At 42.3% G+C, this 20107-nt stretch overlaps 1 protein-coding gene across 4 annotated transcripts in view; it reads right to left on the minus strand.

Annotated features, from left to right (window-relative positions):
• The window catches only part of ctnnd2a (catenin (cadherin-associated protein), delta 2a), a 143008-nt gene that overhangs the window by 22426 nt on the left and 100475 nt on the right, over nt 1-20107 (minus strand). For all 4 annotated transcript variants that reach the window (XM_029842434.1, XM_029842435.1, XM_029842433.1 and 1 more), the window contains exons 15-19: nt 14027-14213; nt 8982-9099; nt 5983-6165; nt 3771-3944; nt 1999-2149 (exon numbers count right to left, since the gene is read on the minus strand). In XM_029842434.1, coding sequence (XP_029698294.1) covers nt 1999-2149; nt 3771-3944; nt 5983-6165; nt 8982-9099; nt 14027-14213 — 813 coding nt within the window. The remainder of the gene's footprint in view (nt 1-1998; nt 2150-3770; nt 3945-5982; nt 6166-8981; nt 9100-14026; nt 14214-20107) is intronic.

Here is a 20107-nt window from a genome sequence, read left to right on the forward strand (position 1 = left end):
CTGACTCAGCGAAGGTGATCTGGAAGTTGGTTTCTCTTAACAAAGGGCAATCGTCTGTTGTTGAGGTTTTAATAGCTATCATCGACACACATTTTCAAATAATGTCTAGCCAGCTAAACGTATCATTACGACCATCATCCTCTTGGGTGCAAAAATAAATGTTGGTAATGACCAAAGGAATCTCCGAGAAGGTTGCGAGGAAAGCAGAAGGTGGAAAGACCATCCGGCCGAGAGCCTCCAGCCCACTCTGCAGCTCAACGCAGCTTTCAACCGCTCTCAGCTCATTATTTTTGATTGCGGTCCATCTGTAAAGCCACACAAGTGTCTGACCGTACAAAACCTTTAACAGCTTCATAAAAAAATGCGAAGACCGAGACCGAGCCAGATTTGAAATGCTGCATTTTTTAGCATGTCAATAGCGTAGTTTCATGTATAAGCGAGGGTTAAAGGTAGAATATGAGTACGAGGCACGTCATGGTTTTAGATGAATTCCCAGTTTTAAGAGCATCCCACTAACCCTGCAGCCCCTCACTTCAAGCAGAATAAATAACATAGTTTTTAACCAGCTCAAGTCAAAAAAGGAATACTTAGCCAGAAAATGTTCTTCCACCTGTACCACTGAGGCCATGATGGCTTTGTGTGCACCAGTAAACATTACCAGTCTGCTTTATAATTCCTAGATTCCTGAGATGTTCTGCTAGCATCTTCCTGAGGATATTGGTCACAGGATCTCTGATAATCTGCAATAGCCCTCATAGTCTTCCGTCCCTGTTGCATGTTTTATTTTCCCATCCCACCAGTGCGATCCTGCTGGTGTCAGAAAGAACTGTTTGATGTGTTCATGCGGCCATATATGACTGAAGATAGACGGTTAAATCAGCTTGATTTATTTCATACATCTTGATGTGATTAGCTTACAAGCCAATGCACTCATCTTCCCTCAAAATGTAGACGCTCATTACACAATTAAGGCTTGTTTTCATGAGAATTGTCCATGATGGAAAAACAACCTAAACACAATAACAACAGACCATCTATTATCTAAATTAATTAGCCAAATGTGACTTATCTCTAGAGGAAAATCAAGGTCTGTTTATCTGGTCAGAACAATGTGCTGTAGTTAGAATGCTACAGAATTAGTATGGAGTAGGTTCTTTAAACCATTAGTATGGAGTAGTTTCTTCTTAAAAAAATGTAATTTGTCGCATTTAGCTAGAGTTTTAATGGCATCATAATCTAATCAAAGAATCGCAATCTGACAACACATATCTGCAGCTCATGTCTGAAGATAAATCTAAGGATTTGTTGTTTAACAGTGACTTTGACTGGAGTCAGCAATTTAAAACAGAGGAATAAAGAAAGATAGCTGCCATCCAGTCATTATGAGGTGATATTATTACACATGCAGTTGCAGAACAACCAAATAATTCTGTGCAGAGGCTTCAGTTATCCTCTAATCTGCTTCCGTGTCACAGCAAGACAATCACAGGCATTCCCAGTCACTTCTGTTACACCCCAGCGAAACCAAGTGATGCTCCGGGAGCCCTTCTCCTGAGACTGAGGGTAGTGGTGTTGCCATAGAAACCACTGAGCCCACACGGAAGCGCAGATAATCACAGATACCGGCAGTGATGGGATGATGTCACACTACTACACGCATCCTTACTTATATCTTTGTGAGGACTTATATACAAATAAAATAGTACGGAGCTCCTCTGTAATATATTAGAATATTATTAATCCTGCATCAATCAATGAATCAATCAATTACTCAATTAATCAGAAACCAACATTATTATTATTGGTTAACTAACTATTCCAACGAGCTCTGTCCTTGTATTGCATAAGAGCAGCCTTTGCATGTCCCAGTGTCGTGGCAACAAGAGAATGCAATTAGATTAGAGATAAACACTGGCTTCAGACATTTGCAAATGAATTAATGGGCTTGAACCTGACAGAGCAGCTGTCGGGCCAGCGATGGGTTTTATCAGCACTCACCAATAAGCTCCTTGTTTCTGATATCCAGGGCCATATTTCTGAGAGCTGTGGCCACAGCACACACCACTTTATCGTTGTCTATCCTCAGTAGCTCCACGAGGATGGGAAGGCCTTTCTCTTTACGCACAGCGGCTCGGATGTAGACCGACCACTGAAAAACAAGGGGAAAAACAGGAAAAAGAGGGTTAAACAGCAGTTCTGGTCTGGAAGGTTTGCTGGAACTCGGGAGCGTTGCAGAAGTGGCCAAACTGGAGGGGTTGTAGTGCCCAACACACTGGGAGCTATGGTGCTGGCAACCATTTGTCCTGGTTAAGGTTCCTAGAGGTAAACGAGCTGAGACAAAACGATCTCTGGGGTACGACTGGGTTCAGACTGGAAACGGGGGCAAAGGTTGATCCTGCAGTGGGCTTCGTGCTCACAGGAGTCAGAGGAGTCTTTTATGGATCAGATGGCAAAACTGCTGCCGCCGCTCAGACGACCACTTCCGAGACAAGCTGTTCATCACGCTTTTGTGAAACCAGAAAAGCAGAGGTTGAATGGGACAACTTCTGGGTCAATATAAGAGCAACGGCGACATTAAAGTGACTCAAAAGTGATATACTGTAAGAGAGGCAATTACATGAATTTGACAGAAGAGCTTGGAGCCTGGAGATCACTTCACAGTCCCCTGATAACCATCAAAGTGCGCTTCAATGGACCACAAATGGCGAAAGTGGAACAGGGTGTTTGAATTGAGGAGGAGTGCTGAAGAACATGCAGGACTTTAAAGTAATGTTTTTCTATATAGACACAAAGGGAAATATGTTCATTATTAATGGAAGTAATGAAGCCTTAGGGGGAAATATCCTACACCAACATCAATATGTGCAACTTGTCTCCTCCCATTATTGAGACCTGCTTTTCAAGGAAACAACTTTTGAACCCTGATTCACTCTTTCTCTACGTCTCTACCAACCTTTGTGCTCCCGAAACCAAAATTAGCTACAATAGCACTGCAAACATTCCTAGGATCACAGAACCGGAACAAACATCACTGTCTTCACTCAGATTTCACATATAGAAAGCAATCAAACCTTTTGACTGAGCTCTTTTTAAAAGATTTCCGTCAACTTTCCAATGAGGTTTTGTAATTCAAAGGTCATTCCGAGGCCATCACTGTAGGATTTCTGCCCTCCTCGAGGCTAAAGCTGGCCTTAGCATCACTTTATGATATGACCATGTGGCTACTATGTTATTATCATCCAGCTACCTTCAACAGTAATCTGCTGTTGAACCCTGGTCTCATCCCCTGAGGTGCTGAAGCTTGGAGCTTTGACAGAATTAAGGTTATTGTACCTTTGCTACACAATAAATTCCAACTAATAAAAGCCTTGAAAAATAGATTGTGTCATTTCAGCTGGCTGGATGCTTAACAAAATGATGCTATGTGATTTTCAAAACTGAAAGTGAATTTCAATTACGGTATCCTGATCAGGGATCAATAGAGATTTTTCCTGGACAGATTATGGCCTTCTCCTTTTTTCCCCCAGGAATGTGTGGTCTGCTAATTGCACAATAGCGGAACGTCTTGGCTGTGTGCCAGCTCTAAATAAATATCACATGGTTGTGGACCTGGAGCCATGACAGCACTGTGGCATTTGAAACAAAATCAGGCAGCGGAAACTAATCCTGCTCTGAAAAGGAAACAAAGCCAACTGAATTTGTGTCACTCAGGGTTTTTTGTACGAAATTTGCTCCGATCACAGTTTATTGTTGAAGTAAAACAATATTACCTTCCAACTGCCTGCAGCCAGGTTCTGCAGAGCTCCTGCTGCCCCCTCCAGGGTGTCGGGATTGGAGCACTCTGACAGCAGGGTGAGGTAGGGCTTGACTATTGTTGGGTGCCACAGCATCTGAACCCCTTTGGGTGGATCCACAGTGTCTGGGAAGGGCCCCACGCCGTCCCACTGTGGAGGAAAAGAGACAGGTGACTGACTCAGAAGCTGATGCTGGTCAGACCAGTGCAGGTGAGCCAAAATGAAAACCCCAGGGTGCTCGAAGCACAGAGTGATTTCATTTTTACCTTTTAAAAAAAAAAAAATTCCAGCCAGTGACACATCCAGACCTTTTAAAAACGAGTTTCCTCCTTTTTACATACGTAGCGTGTAGGAGGACGTGGTAATGTGGGGAGTCTTGTGGGAATGAATGAACAGAAAAGAGATGTCTGCAGGGCCCTAAGAGAATGTTTGACTGCTAGATTTGCTTTGACAAATAAAGTTAAACCTCCGTTTTTTTCCTCACCTGCTCCACAATCCCTTGATGTCTGAACCTTTATTTTGAGTGACATGCCTGCAGCTCTCCAAGCAGGCATGAAACCAAGTCTCTCCTCTCTCTCCTTCGGTTCTCTGGTTACCTCTTCTCCTTCCTCTCATTATTATCCTGACCTCTATTCTCTCTTAATTTTTCCTCTCTGTCTCTCCAGAGTTGTGCTTCACCTTTTCTTTAGTTTCCATTTGTTTCTCTGTGTTGTCTCATTCCATTTCCCTTCATCTTGCTTCCTCCCCACTGATGCCTCTAATGTGAACTTGGGTGCCTTTTGAGAAAGGTGCTGTCGAGCATGTGCGTGTGTCTGCACACGTCAACATTTTTATCTTTTTAACTACTCTCAAATTAAAGCATCAAAGGCTTCTTATATCTTGAAGGAAAACAGGATGCACATTATTTTCACAAGAGATTACTTTATCTCTTCATTTTGCCTTGAGGACTCCTACGTTCTAAGTAGACTCTGAATAAATAAATTGATATTGAATGGATATTTAGCTTATAATTCTATATAATAAAAACTAATTTCATTCAGTCTGGGCTGCTTATGCAAACACATGCTCCAGCCACATCATTAATGAATGAATTAATTATTACACCACTTTGCATGTATACAAGTGGGAATGGGCCAATAACAGGGCAGGGTGGTTAAAGTGACAATGAACCCAATCAGCGGGACAGATCTCAATACAATAGGCCGTGTTTGGCCCGTGGTGGACTAAATGATCAGCCAATGGACCAGAACCCTACAATCCGCTGTTTCCTGCTGAATCTACATCGCAAAATATTCCAGCGGTTTTTCTGGCTAAAATGGTTCTGGCCTGAAACGAACTGATAGAAGGCCGACGACTTTAATACGTTCTTGTTCAAAGGATCTTGCCAGACAGCCGAATGCCAAATATTAAATTCCATTTCCTCAAGATGTTATGCCATCTTTGCTGAAGTATGATTTAACACATTAGAGCAGCAATTTGTCAGATGTTGAGTTTTATTTCTGGGTCATTAAATATAGATGCATTGGTGCGGTTAGTTAGGCTAGGCACCAAACCAGAACATCAGTATTTGAAGATGTGGGGAGGAGGCTCGGCGGCCCTCTTAGCAGAGTTGGATACTGAATATCTATTAGTTGGCCAGGAAGTAATCTAATCATGTGATGTAAGGCGGTAGAAACAAGTCAGAGAAGGCTTGACAACTTTACGTTGATGAAATATGATTAATATTTTTGTACTCTGAATAAATAATGGTTCATGTGTAGGTACTGTAGTCAATGAACTGTTGCATGGCCATTAGTTTCAAAAATACTTATGCTATTTGAGTATCATTGATGAGGACAAAACAATCTATCCCTTTTTCATATAAACCCTCAGATCCAGGCCAACAATCAGCAACATATGAGAAGCAATCAAAAGAAAACGAAGCTCCTCTCGGATAAAAGGAGCGGATGCTTTTCAACACAGCTTGCTGAATGTGACAGATGCTTCCACGACTCTCTCCGAGTTCTGCTTCATCACCAAAGCTGTTTCATTCCTTCATGCACCATGTGTCTAAACAGATCACTAATAAAAGCAGATGTATGTGCACGAGGTCACTGAACATGTTATCACAAAGTTGGGAATAATCTGATTTCACAACGGCCGGATCAGCACTTTTTAAATCATTACCTATCTCCATCCCACTCCTCACCTGATCTGCGCCCTTCTTTTTCTTTTTCTTCTTGCCCCAGCAGCCGGAACTCTCAGCGTCGCGCCCGTTGGTGTCACAAAGGAGGCTGTCCAGCTCTTCCAACCCCACCTGCTGCCCGTGTGATGTCTCGGCAGCCAGACGATAAGACAAGTTCCTGAGGATGCAAACACAGTTCTCCACCGTCTGGGAAGGAAGAAGGAGGAGAAGGATATAAAAAAAGATGAATTGAAGGGATAAATTTGAAGTCATGTCCCCCCCAAAAATATTCAAAGTGCAATAAAGTTAGAGTGTGATAATTAAAACACCCACTTAGTCCATCAACCCCCCACCAATGAGCCAGACAGGGTGTGAGAGAAACAAAGGAAGGGATCTCAAAGGTATCTTGGCTCTGACTTTGAAATAAGGTTAGAAGTCACTCAGGTAAATGAGAAAAACATGACAAGTCCAATATTTTGTCTCACAGCCCATTAAACAACAAGTACAGAGGCAAACCCACTGAAGCCGCTTCTGAATGAGAGCAAAGTAATTATTATAGTTTATTGGCATCGTTGCTTTCAGTCGGTGTTTGAGTTGCATCCTTGTCTAACGTCTCTGGGAATCAGCAGAGTGGAAATGAACAACGCCATGTCATCAATCTTCTCTCCATCTGACCATTGCTTTACACACACACAAAAAACCAAACACAAAAAACAGCAGAGTTTAATTGAACAGCCGGCCTGAAGAGACTGAACAAAGAAAACAACGTTTCGCTTCAGTGAACTGCGCTAATGTCTGAAATTCTATTGCCACAATGTGGCGTGAGGTTACAGTATGGCTGATATTTCATACTTCACTATTCTAATCTTTGCCCAAACACAGCAGACAGACAACAGTGTGCAAGTTAAGATGTTTCACAGGAAAAACTGCAAAAATCGCAAGAGAATCTGCAGCCATTTGTTAGGTCTCCATTTTAGCTCCAAAAATGTACATCGAGCTCTATGTTTTCTGTAGTGCTCAGAATTTTTTAAAGCTGTAATTAAGCACAATGAGCTCATTGTGGAGCTTCTAACTCCACAACGGCAGAGGGTATTATTATTATTATTATTATTTAGATTTAAAACACTTTGTGAAAATTCATAACAATCATCAGCAGAACTGACTGCTGTTAAACAATAAAACTTGTTCTCTTGTGGTAGCTTAGCTAATGGCCAGCCTGTTTGTTTCAACAATTACTTTTACAAAACATTCAGTGAGATGTATATTTTAGGATGTTAATTGGTCTTTATAGTCTCAATAAGGCAGCAGCAGAACATCGATGTGCTTGTGGACCAAGAATATATGACAGGAAGTGCAAATTGAACATGCAGCTAAGGCTCCGCGCGGTTTTGCTCATCACCAGTTTCCGCGCTGCTGCTAACATCCATCACCTGCAGAATATGTTTAATGGGACAACTTTCAGGTAAACCACTTGCTGGTTCACCTGGAAGTGTCGACTAGTTCATTTAATGTGCCTCCTAATTTAAACTGTCAGTGCTTGCTGGTAAGCCCGCCAATCTTTCTTTGTTACTGTGGTGACAGCAGCCTCTGGTGACTGCAGGCGGGGGCAGAAGAGGAAGGGGGCGGGATGTTAAATAGTGATTAAGGACGGCCATTTAGAGAGGCGAGGAGACAGAGACCTTGAGAAATCAACCATCCCTGACACTGTTTATGTAGTATCGAGTGGCCTCCGCACACTCTCGCGAACACAACATGAACACCTCGTTGTGCACAAAAACGCAGCACGAACATAAACCCACTCAACTTTGTCCGCAGAGAGACCTAAAATGGCAGCGAGCAGCGCTGAAACTTCCTCGCCTCAAGAAATCTTCTTTCTTGAGTGTGTGGATAAAGGCTGACCACTTGTTGACCTCTCCTTCTCCCTCTCGTCTCGTCTCGTCTCGTCTCGTCTCGTCTCGTCTCGTCTCGTCTCGTCTCGTCTCGTCTCGTCTCCTCTCCTCTCCTCTCCTCTCCTCTCCTCTCCTCTCCTCTCCTCTCCTCTCCTCTCTCTCCAGCCGGCCATCAGCAGGAGGGTCCCCCTACATGAGCCTGGTCCTGCTCAAGGTTTCTTCCTGTTAAAGGGGAGTTTTTCCTTGCCACTGTTGCTTGTCTGGGGTTCGGCCCTGGGATTCTGGAAAGTGCCTTGGAACGATTTTGATTGTAAAAGACGCTATATAAATAAAGATTGATTTGATTTGATTGTTAAAGTTTGTTTTTAATTGGTCATTGGGTAGCTCGGTCTGCAGGGGTGGGCTGGGAAGCACAGGGAGCACAGGAGGAGATACCAGGACATCCCAGAGCACCACTGAGGTACCCTTGAGCAAGGTAGCGATCCACCTCATGCTCGCATAGGGTCCTGGAAGAGCTGACAGCTCACCCATAGGTGGACCTGCCTTCACCCATATGTAGCTAGGATTGACTCAAGTACCCAACTCTCACAGAAGTGGCTGGAGCATACATTAACATATAGGACAAACAAACATACAGACTCACATTCACACCTAGACTCAGTTTACAGTTGCCAGTTCACCTCACCCACAAATCCATGTCTTTGGAGGAAGGCCAGAATACTTGGACAGAACCCCCACAGACATGCCAATGCCACAAAGAAAAACCTCTTGTTTCCCACTGGGAGCAGCAATGTCAACCACTGTGCCAAGGTGTCGCCCTCTATTGATCATTTCAAGTATTACAATAATTAACCCAGTCATTAGATTGTCTGTTGGGAAAAAAACGTGCCCCAATAAGTAAAAAAAGAAATATTGAAATGTGAATAAACACACTCTTCTCATATTTCTATCTTTGTGAGAACATTAATAAACATACATTCCCTTTTTCCTTACCTTAACCATCCCAAATAATCCCTTAACCTGAACCCAGGTCTAACCTCAAATTTATAATGTTTTAAGCGTCAAAAAGCAAACATACGCACGCGCACGCACATACACACACACGCGCGCACACACACACACACACATACATACCTTGCTGTCAATCTCACTGCTTCCCAGAGATGTCTGAATGACAAAGAGCAGTGCATCTGTTAGGCCGTCACACTCTCTCATCCTCCGTCTTGCCTCCTCGCCTGCAGAGCTTACATTCCTGAAACACACACAAGACCGCGGTTAGTTTGCACATATGCGTGCCAAACAGTCAACAAACTGAGGAAACTATCTGGATGGTGGGGAGGGAAGATAAGAGAGCTGAAAAGATGTGGAAGAAGAAAAGAAGAGGGAGATATCGAGGAACCTGGCAGCTTTTCCAAAACCCAAACAGCCAAAAACATTCAAACTTTGGATGCATCTCAGCTTCTAATTCGAAGACTTGCTCCAGAATAAAACACTCTTGACTTTAGTCCAAAAGGTGGTGTACGGGGGCTTTCTGTTGATCCCTCAACACAACGCTGTCAGAACATTCTCGCGTTTAACATTTGTACCTTCGCCAGCGTGAAGCGCAGAAATAATTAACTGTTTTAATAAATGAAGTGGAGACAGGAGTGGGTGGTGTGAGGGTAAATACGTGCGGCGTTCCACTGGGAGCACAGTGTCATGGAAACACCAGGACCAGATTACGAATCGCTGGCCTGAGCCAATGTAAAGAAATGTAAAACTGATCAGTCTTTTCTTTATTTAAACTTCAAAGCATCAATCTACTTCACTGTATATCTAACTTTGCCCCTAAATAAAAGACATGTGGGTGTATTATGGAATAAAATCTATCACTTTAGTTCAACTGTAGTTACAGCTTGATAAAAATCCCTTGACCATTTTAAACTTTCAAACACATCGAACCCAATAGGATTTGAGCAGGGGCAAAATCTGTGGGTTGCACTTTTCTTTTCTTTTTTATGAAACCACAAAGGTGCACTTTGCTGTTGTTTTGTCAAGTAAGACAATATGCTAATGCTACCATGTGATCTATTAGGGCCCAGAGAAACAATACAACCAAAAGAATTTACAGCAACAGCCTTAAAAGGAACTTTTTTAATAAACTGAATTCATCTGAGTGTCATTAGTCTGCTCTGCACAACGCTCGTCTGGAAAATGAGTGTAAATGTCTGCCTGGAAAGGCAAAATGTCAAAAATATTGTAACAGTGAAACAAACAAAGACACAAAGAACAAGTTCATCCATCAGGCCAGCACAATAAGAAGATCACTGCTATTTTACTTCTGCAAGATGAGGTCAATCATTTATTATACAGATGAGAAAGAGCGAAGTGAGGAAGACACAAGAACTCAATTAAAACTTCACGCTCATGGTTCTCCAACTCCAAGAGAAGGTCAAGCTATTTTCATTCGCTATGAATGCTAATGGGCAAACAAGCAGAAAGGGAAATCGGCTTAGCAGGAAACAATTTCAATTCATTTCTAAACCAGAGAACAGAAAAATCTTCAACCTTGATGAATGTTTGGCCTTAAACACAGGCTGTTTTTTAAATTGTTTTATTACTTTATGGAATGTGAAAGTATTGACATGATGCTTTCTCTTTCACCTGAGGGTGTTGACTGACTGCACCTGCAATACAAACACTAAACTGAGAGTTTATAAGAATTATACAACACTGTGACTCTAAGTAAGTTTTCATTGAGTCTTTCTAAATGAGGAGCTACTTCAGAACATCTCCTTGACAACAGTTGACCTTGATATGATAAAGAGGAGTGACAGTGATTTGACACAGAAAGACTTCTATCTAGCGTTCTGATTTAACTGAGACTGAAATAAAAATCAATCTCCACCAGCATGACTTAGCTGGATGCAACTCACCTACCCTGCTAACTGCCTTCAAACCTCATTTCTGTGCTTTTCTGTGCTTGATATCGTAGAATAAACATTTATAGCTTCTTTCCTTCTTGTTACCATCTTCACCCGTTTATTATTAATTACAACAGTATGTAAGAGTAACAGTAATATCACAGAGTGGTTTCCTCACGTACAACTCATGAATACAATCATGTAATTACAAACATATAATCCAATGCCGCAGTCACGTCACATCATGCTGCTTAATTCTGTACTGTCCAAATGCCCAAACGTGGAAAAACCTGCACCCAGCTTCTCAATTCAATTAGGACAAATGTGTTAAGCACATCTTGTGCTTGTGTAAAAGTGTGACAATGTGAAGGTGTGTGTCTGGCGATGTGCTGGGGGCCTGTACACATATGCTTGTTAGCCTAGTAGGTCTTTAATGAAGCGTGGAATATTGTGCCTTTTTAAGCACGCCTTTCCTTCTGTGTTGACTAAAACGGTGAAGCCAGAATTTCTCAGGCAAGGATGAGTCTGCTAACTCTGGTCTCTTTCTGTGTGTCCTCTGGAACACAGCGAGATTTGTGGTATCACCAAATATATTCATTTGTGTTATTACTTAAATGTTATATTGGTAGTTACTGAAACATGCTGGGGTTCACTCGGAGAGAACAATTGGACTAAATATTTGTTTCTGATTTTTGTCTGAGTTATGTTTAACCATTTCCATGAACTTGTGCGCTTCTTAAGGCCATTGAAGGTAACAGCTGAGCTGTACCGCTGAAGGGGCTGAATTGGAAGGTTTGCTTTTCTTCATGTTGTCAGATGTTACTCTTCACTGGTTCAGCTGCTGGAGTCTTTCCTCGCTGTCACCACAGTAGAGAGAGAAAAAAACCCCGGACTGGTTGCCAGTTCAAAGGTGGGCTCCCATACTTCACCAACACCTACAGAAGTGTAGCCCACTGTGCCTTCATAGGTTTTATACCATGTTATTTCAAACCCGTTTACTGCTGACCTCAAATGGAGTCATGTCTGACTGTGTGTCAAAAACATAAACATAAGCAGTGTTCAAGCTGGAAAAAAGCACTTTTTCCCTGGCTTGGCTTTTGGCTGTAAACCAACAACCTGCAGGGAGGCAAACAGCCCCTGAACTGAGGATACTGAAACCCCTCCTTAGGAGACCATGTGTCTCACCCGATAAGATTGTGTGTGTCTGTGTGTAACTTCTAGCTACGTATACGTATTACATATATGGGTACAGTGGAGATGTTAAATCCTGCCTAACGATTAGATCCGATGCGCTATTATTAGCTTACACACACACACACACACACACACACACACACACACACACCCACCCAAACACCTTGGGGCCAGTTTCTTCCTAGAGGCGGCGTTCCACTGATTCACACCATCAAATTCTCAGGTACAAATAGGGACAGACCTGAATGTGTGCCCTTCAAGTCATGTACATGCCCTTTTTTGTACACAGACATAATCACGCAGAGCAGAGCAACAGGAGTAATGTGAGAGGGCTGATATTGAGCTGCAGCACTCAGAGGCTGAAGACTGCAGCTTTGTGTCATTGTAACCCCCCCGAACAGACAGAGAAGCACTAACACCATTATTCTCTGCATCCCCACCCTCCTGTCTGATGCTCCATTAGCAACTTCCCCTCATTGTTCATCCTTTCTACATTCTTCTCCTACATCTTCCCCACATTTTGCAAGCTCTTCCACTTCTATCCTGCCCTCCAGCTCCTCTTACAGCTCGAATGGTGTAACACGTTGTGGTGCGAATAGAGCATTGACGGCATTATTTGTCTTACAGCAGACTGGCAAACAAACACACTCGGTGATTGCGGAAGTAACACGTTTTGAGATAAAAGTAATGATTGAAACACCCAGCAGAGGCACAGTGAATACAGAGGAATGTCTAAACCAATAATTAATTAATAAATTAAATTACTAATAAATAATTTCAGTTCAAGACAGTTTCTGGTTGAGGACATTTAAGCCACTCTTCACTTTGAGAAATCTGAACAAAGGGAACTCCAAAATCTAACTTGGATATTTAGTGGAAGGCAATAAATGATTCATAAACATGCAAATAAACAGAATTAACAACAATTCCTGGATGAACCTGTTGCATTCAGGTCAAGTGACTTCCATTTAGCATAGCATAGCACGCCCTAAACTGTGCCAGCACCTACAGGAACAACTTGTGACATGTAACTTGTAACATTTGAATCACTGTCTTAAGAAACTGTGGTGAGGATTAACGGCGAAACTGCTGGTGGCCAGTTAGGACCAGAGCTCAAACGGTGATGGTCAAGAGGACATGAAGGGATTTAACCCCCGTCGACTTGCTCAGGTGGCTGAGAAAGGAGACCTTGCAGCGCAGCGATGGGTATACAGTTGCTTTGGAATGATTTTTCCAAAAGTTGAATAAATCTCAGTTAATAATAATGAAGAACGCTCAAAGATCAGTCTGTAGGGGGCTGGGGTGAGCCCTTAATTCAAGCCCTGCTGTGGGAAAAAATTGGAAGGTGTTCTGGGAGCAGGGAGAGGTGCTAGGACACCCTCAGAGAGGTGCCCAGCTTCCTCTGAGCAAGGTATCCTATGTGCAGACCTCTTGACCCCGAAAGGGACAAAGAGGTCAAGTATATTGTTTTTTTGGGAGGTTAATGGCAGCAGAAATGTCAGGTTGTCATGACTGACATTTTCATGTCGGCTCACAAACACATCGGATTAAAAAACCAACTCAGTTCAGCAAAGATTCATCATACCTGACTGAATTTTATAACAAGCATGGCAATCTCCAAAGCAGCAAGTTGGCCTTCATTATTTCAAGCTGGAACAATTAAGGGACTCGTTTTGTCAGCACAGGGCACTAAAATGTGATGCCTTTACACACAAAAAACTCATTTAATTGGAGGAGTTGCTATGGTTACCACCACACTTCAGATAGGGAAGGAGTCAATGAGCGAGACAAACAGGTTGTTTTATTTAGTTTTTGAGTATATTCTGCACCATCAGACAGGATTCTAAAAGGATGAGATTCATTCACTCATTTATGCAGCCTAAATATGGCCGCATGAATCACACTTCTTTACATGTGCGGCTGGTACATCGGGTATTTTAATGAAGTGGGGGTGAACTGTGCACACAGCTGCCGTAGGTCAGGGAGGAAATCAATAATAAAATCTATGCAGACCTTCTGCTGAGGGACAAAAGAGAGGACGCAAACATGCTGTAGGTAATCTAGCCGGCGTGTGGGTGTTACCTGAGGCAGCCCGTTGCATTGCGGAGCACTTGGGACGTATGGAGGTGGACTTTGCGATCCTCATGGTGATTGGGGGAGGAGTCCCAGTTAGACTGGGGTATGATGACACTGTTGGTCAGAACGGCCAGGGCATCCTGGATGATTGGCATCTTCAGGGCATCACATGAAGACAGGTTCCACAACACGCCTACAAACACACAAACAAACCAAAACAGAGGATCATTTTATTCGTTTTGAGTTGTGAAAATTTTTAATCTAAAAAGTAGCAAAGGAATTTCATGAATCCATTGACTGAGGTTGGTCTAATTAAAAAATAATTTCCCCATTTGAAAACAAAAACATTTTTAAACAGTTCTCATTAATTCTAAAACATTATATTTGCATTCTGAATGAGCACATTTGATTATACACCACAATTAAGAATAAGAAATAAACACCAGGGGAACATATCTATACCAAATAGAACATCTATTTAAGCAAGAATAAAGGCTGTGTTTGCTGGGATCAGGACATAGAAATGGTACAAATCATGACTGATTTCTATGTACCGGTAATGTGTTTGGGTCCTTGATGATGATGACTTTCTTCCATCCAGCTGACTTGAGCTCAGATTGTTATACCTGTGTATACCAAATGTGTCCATAGAGCACAGATGTGAATCTGTCTTTGTCTGCATTTATTCTACTTCTCTTATATTTTCCTAAATTTGCCATTGCAACATGGGTCAAGTGGGCTGTATGTTCTCTGCTATAAGCCATAAACATGCACATTAGGTCAAGTGGGGACTAATTTGCCCCTGGATGAGAGTGCTTCACTAATGGGTTTGACCCTGATCAGGAATAAATGGCAGTTAGGAGTAAATGGGTGCTAACTGATCATGAAAACGATACTTCAATTCTGGCAGCAAATTCAAAAAACAACCTAAATCCATTTTCTCCCCTCTCAAAGCTCACATCCACTCCATTGATAACTGTAATATTGTTGGAAATTACTGCATTTTGGTTCAGACAGAGACCCAGTTCGTTAAATGTTGCATCATATACCGTATATGTATCTCACACACACACACATAAAGTGGACTAAGTATGGACTGGAGGTCCCAGGGTCCAGGTGGGAGACACCCCCGAAAGTGCTGGAGAACAAGCAGGCCAAGATCCCAACTTACAGATCCAGACTGACAAAATGGTGGTGGCCAACCAGCCTGACATAGTGGTGGTGGATAAACACCAGAAGACAGTGGTGGGGATAGATGTAGCAATCCCAAGTGATAGCAACATCAGGAAGAAGGAACATGAGAAGCTGGAGAAGTACCAAGGGCTGAAGGAGGAGATGGAGAGAATGTGGGGCATGAAGGCAACAGTGGTCCCAGTAGAGATTGGGACACTAGGGGCAGTAACACCCAAGCTGAGTAGATGGCTCCAACAGATACCAGGAACCACATCAGAGACTCTGTCCAGAAGAGCGCAGTACTAGGAACAGCTAAGATTCTGCGCAGAACCCTCAGACTCCCAGGCCTCCCAGGTAGAGGACCCGAGTCTGAAGGAAGGAAGGAGGCACCACCCAGGAGGGCGAGGAAGAGATTTTCTTTTTTAAATGTATGGCACAGATGGCCGGAAGCACAAACTGATGACTCAGCAAAAAAACCTGCAGATTAGCAGGCACAACGATCATTTCAAAGACACACAAACACATTATGGTGAAACAAACACACACAAACACAGAATACTTGATGCTTTCTTACAGATCAATCATCGCTACACACACATGCTCACACACTTTATGATACTACATATTTTAGATCTTATAATTTGTTCCTCCAGATTGACATTGTCATCACCATCAAGGGTGTGAATGAAAAGATAACAATCAGATTTAGTCTCCAGGAATGAGATAGAAGTGTGAAACAGTGTGTGAAATAGATTAAAGATAGAAACAGAACAAGTAGGGAAAGTTGAAGGCTTGTGGAGGCAGGAACAGTCGGACACTCCAGGCAGGCAACAAGTGTTTGTTTAGGCTATAAAAAGCTGCAGTGCTAAGGGTCAGTGTCTCACACAGATTTGATGTCAGGCTCCACATGCTGCCCGTCTTACCAACCACACAATATGGTAATCTGGTCAAGACTGTCGGGGTCGGGGATGATTGCAACAACCAAATTTAGCTTGTAGCCTTGTTAGCTGTGAATGAAGCCCAATGGAAATTCCTAATTAACGGAACTTAGAAACAAGAGTCTGACAAGGAACTATATATGTTGTTTCCTGCCTCCACCCATGCCTCTTTTCTCTCCTCTCTCCGGTGTTTTCCACGGTCAAGATGTTTCATCCAGGCAAACGCAGGGCAACACCTGTGCCTCTCCCGCTGTTTGTCCTTTGTTACTCCGTCTATTTTTCGCCGGCGCATGATTGCAATCAAGTCAGAGCAGTGTTGCCTAGGATGAGCTGACAAGTGCCTTTCTGCCAGATTACAAAATGGCGATGAACGTGCCAACATTCTTAGAAAAAAATGTTGTGCTGTGTCTTCTAGAGAAACCTTCTGAATGATGCAAAGTTCTGTGGTATTTCCTGGGATATGAAGACTGTGACCCCAAACCCAAGGCCTAAACTGACTGAACCACACACACTGAGGGGTACGACAACAGACAGTGACATCATGTTATAGCATGTGTGCCTTTGCTTCTGTCTCCCTGTCTTTATTATATTTTCTCCCTCCGACTAGTTCCCTGAAGATATTTGACAGACACTTTTCTAGGACCTGGGTGGTTTGGGGAAAGGAAGAGATGATTTCATGAATTCATAAATAAATGAGTCTCTGGCTTGTAAGGGGAGCATGAGGCCTGTTAGGCCTCAAGTGCTGATGTTTTATTAAACAGTCTTTATCCGCGTGACTCTGTGAATTCGTTAGCGGTGGGGTTAGAACCTCATGAAGAGTAAAGCCAAAGATGACAAATTATATTGCATATTTGTCTGCCAAACGCTCCTAAAATTGGGGTTGAGTAAAGTGACGCCTGGCAGCCGCTTAACAAATGATGACACAACCTCTGTGTCGCACAAATGCAAAAGGTAAACAGTTATCAGCACTGGTTTCCACCGCTGACGCTGGATTACCAGTGTGTTTCCATACTACAGCGAATGAAGGAGGCAGCTTCAAAGCAGCAACAAAGTCATGCACCCCGGTGAAAGAATCCTGTTTTCCCACAGGATATTCTGTATTGACTTTGATGGAACACTGTCCTCAAGCATTTCAGGATGGGTACAAGCTTTTGGCAGGTAGTCGGAGGATGGGGAGGACTTATCCAGACAAGTGATCCGTGCCTTGGAGGAAAGAAAACCACAGGGAACAAAAAAAATGAAGATTTGAATGCTTTATCTTGTTTCAGTTGGTAGAAATTGGGAATTCTTTCTCTCTTTTTGTGTGTATGTGTGTACAGACAGACAGACAGCCAGACAGACAGATGGATAGATAGTGTGTGTGTGTGTGTGTGTGTGTGTGTGTGTGTGCGTGTGTGTGTGTGTGTGTGTGTGTGTGTGTTGCTTTGTGTGGGATGGTCTCCTGGAACGGTGATGTCTGGAAACTTAGAATAAACTTTAACACATTTAAAAGTTTAACACATGAATTTGTGATTACTATAGATTTTAGACAGGAACCTATGAAACTTTGTGGAAAACTGCACTGTACTGCAGCTTTACCAAGGAATGCTAATTATTATAGATAGATAGATAGATAGATAGATAGATAGATAGATAGATAGATAGATAGATAGATAGATAGATAGATAGATAGATAGATAGATAGATAGATAGATAGATAGATAGATAGATAGATAGATAGATATGTGTTGGTGACCTCAAGGTTTTCTCCTGTTGAATTTTTGCCCCTTGGGGGGTTGCGCTCTGGACTATAACAGAAAGTACATAAAGAAATTCAAAATAATGCATAGAGTATTGATTAGCATGTCACCCCTGCCCAGTTGTCAAATGCTGGAGCACAGGTTTAATCATGATGGTATTAAAATGCCAAACGTGCCTTTACACAGGGGATTTCCGTGCAGATAAGGTGTGTGTTCCTGGGCATGGGGCAAAATTAAGATAGTGTAAATCTGTGAGTCATGTTTATGCCAACAATGTCTGGTTCACTTCAAACTCTGCAGGTGTTAATTTATCTCAGAATCGTGTTGTCTTCCTGAACAATTATTTCACCTCACCATCACTATAAACCCAAAACTTGGAAAACCTGTTATTGTTTAGCTTGTTACAGGGAATGAGAGATGGGAACTAAAGAACTTTAGCTTGCTCACTTTCCAACAGCATAGATGCATCGCTGGTTGGAGATATCCCAAGTAGGACCTGATTTTAATTAATATGGTCAGTTTTTGAGTGTAATAAAATAGACCAAGTAATGAGATTTGATTATAAAGTACCAGCACAGTATAGCTGAGGAGGGTTTAATTGTGCTAATGAACCATTATTTTTACTCTGTTGCAATTTTCTAGCACTATTCTGAAAAAAAAAAACAGGAGGAACAGCTTCTCATTTGTGATATTTATAAGTTGCTTAATAAAAATTGAGAGGTTGTAATTTGGATAGACTCGTCTGCTGAGTTAAAAAAAAACAATCACATTATTATCAATGTTATCATCTTTTCTTCATGGAGTTCTATTTGTTGAGACAAAACCTTTTAGTATTATTTTAAAAGAGGAAATTCAATTCAAAGTATGGAAAATGTCAATGCAGTGGAAAAAAGATTTGGGCAACATCTGTTTGTAGTGAAAAAAAAAAACAGTTAAAACACATGCCTAATTGAATAAACAAGTAATTACACACTGGAATTCAGTGGCGAATTACAGCTCCAGCAGGGTGTTCTGAGGCAAATGAAGATAGACTTGAAAATATGACTGCAATGGCATGAAAGCAGTGGAAATGTGGAGTTGTAGGCTAAGTAGCATCGTAAACAGACAAGACAGCAGAGCCATGCATGACACTGATTCACTGAGCCAGCAGCAGGAAGCTCAGAGGGAGAAGGGAAATGACAGGAAGAGTCATTTTCCAGCACTTGCATGTGTCTGAGTGCGTTTGTCCAAGAAGGCATGACACACTGTGTCTGTCTTGCTTTACTGTATTAGTTAATCTTCTTAAGGGTTACTCACCCCCCAAAAAACCTACACCGCATCGAAAAGTTGCATTTTCATCTAGTTTTATTCGGCGACACTGTGGTGTTAGGCGTAGCAGCTGTCTCCTTGATGCACTCCTCAACCGAATAAAAACAAAGCAGCGGGAGTCCACGTTCCGGGCGTGGTGGAAATGAGCGCCTCTCTGCTTTCAAGTCAACCTTCCATCAAATTCCTGTTTGTTTGTTTTTTCCTTTTAATTTGTTATTTAGAGTTTCCTCTCTTCTGTGCAACCTTTTTAATCTTGCAGCTTACCATCCTTTCACTGTCCACCTTCCTGTGTTCTTCCGTCTTTATTTGCCGGCACGCCATTCCTCTGTCTGAGCCGTGTTTTTTTGCAATGATTTCACAGTGAAAACGTTCATAAATACATACATTTTACTCCTACTTCAAGTTATGTCCATGTAAAGAGCTGCAGTGCAACATGAACAATAGCTCTTTTGTCTGTGGAGTCTTTGAGTATGAATGTGTTTTCTCACCGATGACCTTTGCCCTCCAGTTGAAACCATGGTGACATTTAGGACAACTTATTCAGATCCTACACCGACCTTATCTAAGTTGTTTGTTATCTTGTGTGATCGCTCTTTATCTTGGGGAATTGTTTATTACTCTTCACGTGACATCTGGTGTGACCAAAGGGGAACGTGCAGCTGCTCACAGTCCAGCTCACTTATGAGCTGAGACTCACAGATGGTGAGCATGTGCAAGGGAGAGGAGAAGACTGATGAGAACAATGGAGGAAAATGAGGAGTGCAGTACTGAAAAAAATGGAAACAGGATGTAGTTGCAGTTATTCGTGCAGCCATGATGCCTAGTCGTTTGTTTGCTACCTCTGATGGCTGTTTGTGCAGACTCTCCTTTTCATGTTGCAGTGGACAAACAGCCACTTAATTTCCAATAAGATGGACAGATAGACAGGG

The sequence above is a fragment of the Takifugu rubripes genome, chromosome 10 (genome assembly GCF_901000725.2).
Source record: "Takifugu rubripes chromosome 10, fTakRub1.2, whole genome shotgun sequence".
Taxonomy (NCBI): Eukaryota; Metazoa; Chordata; class Actinopteri; order Tetraodontiformes; family Tetraodontidae; genus Takifugu; species Takifugu rubripes.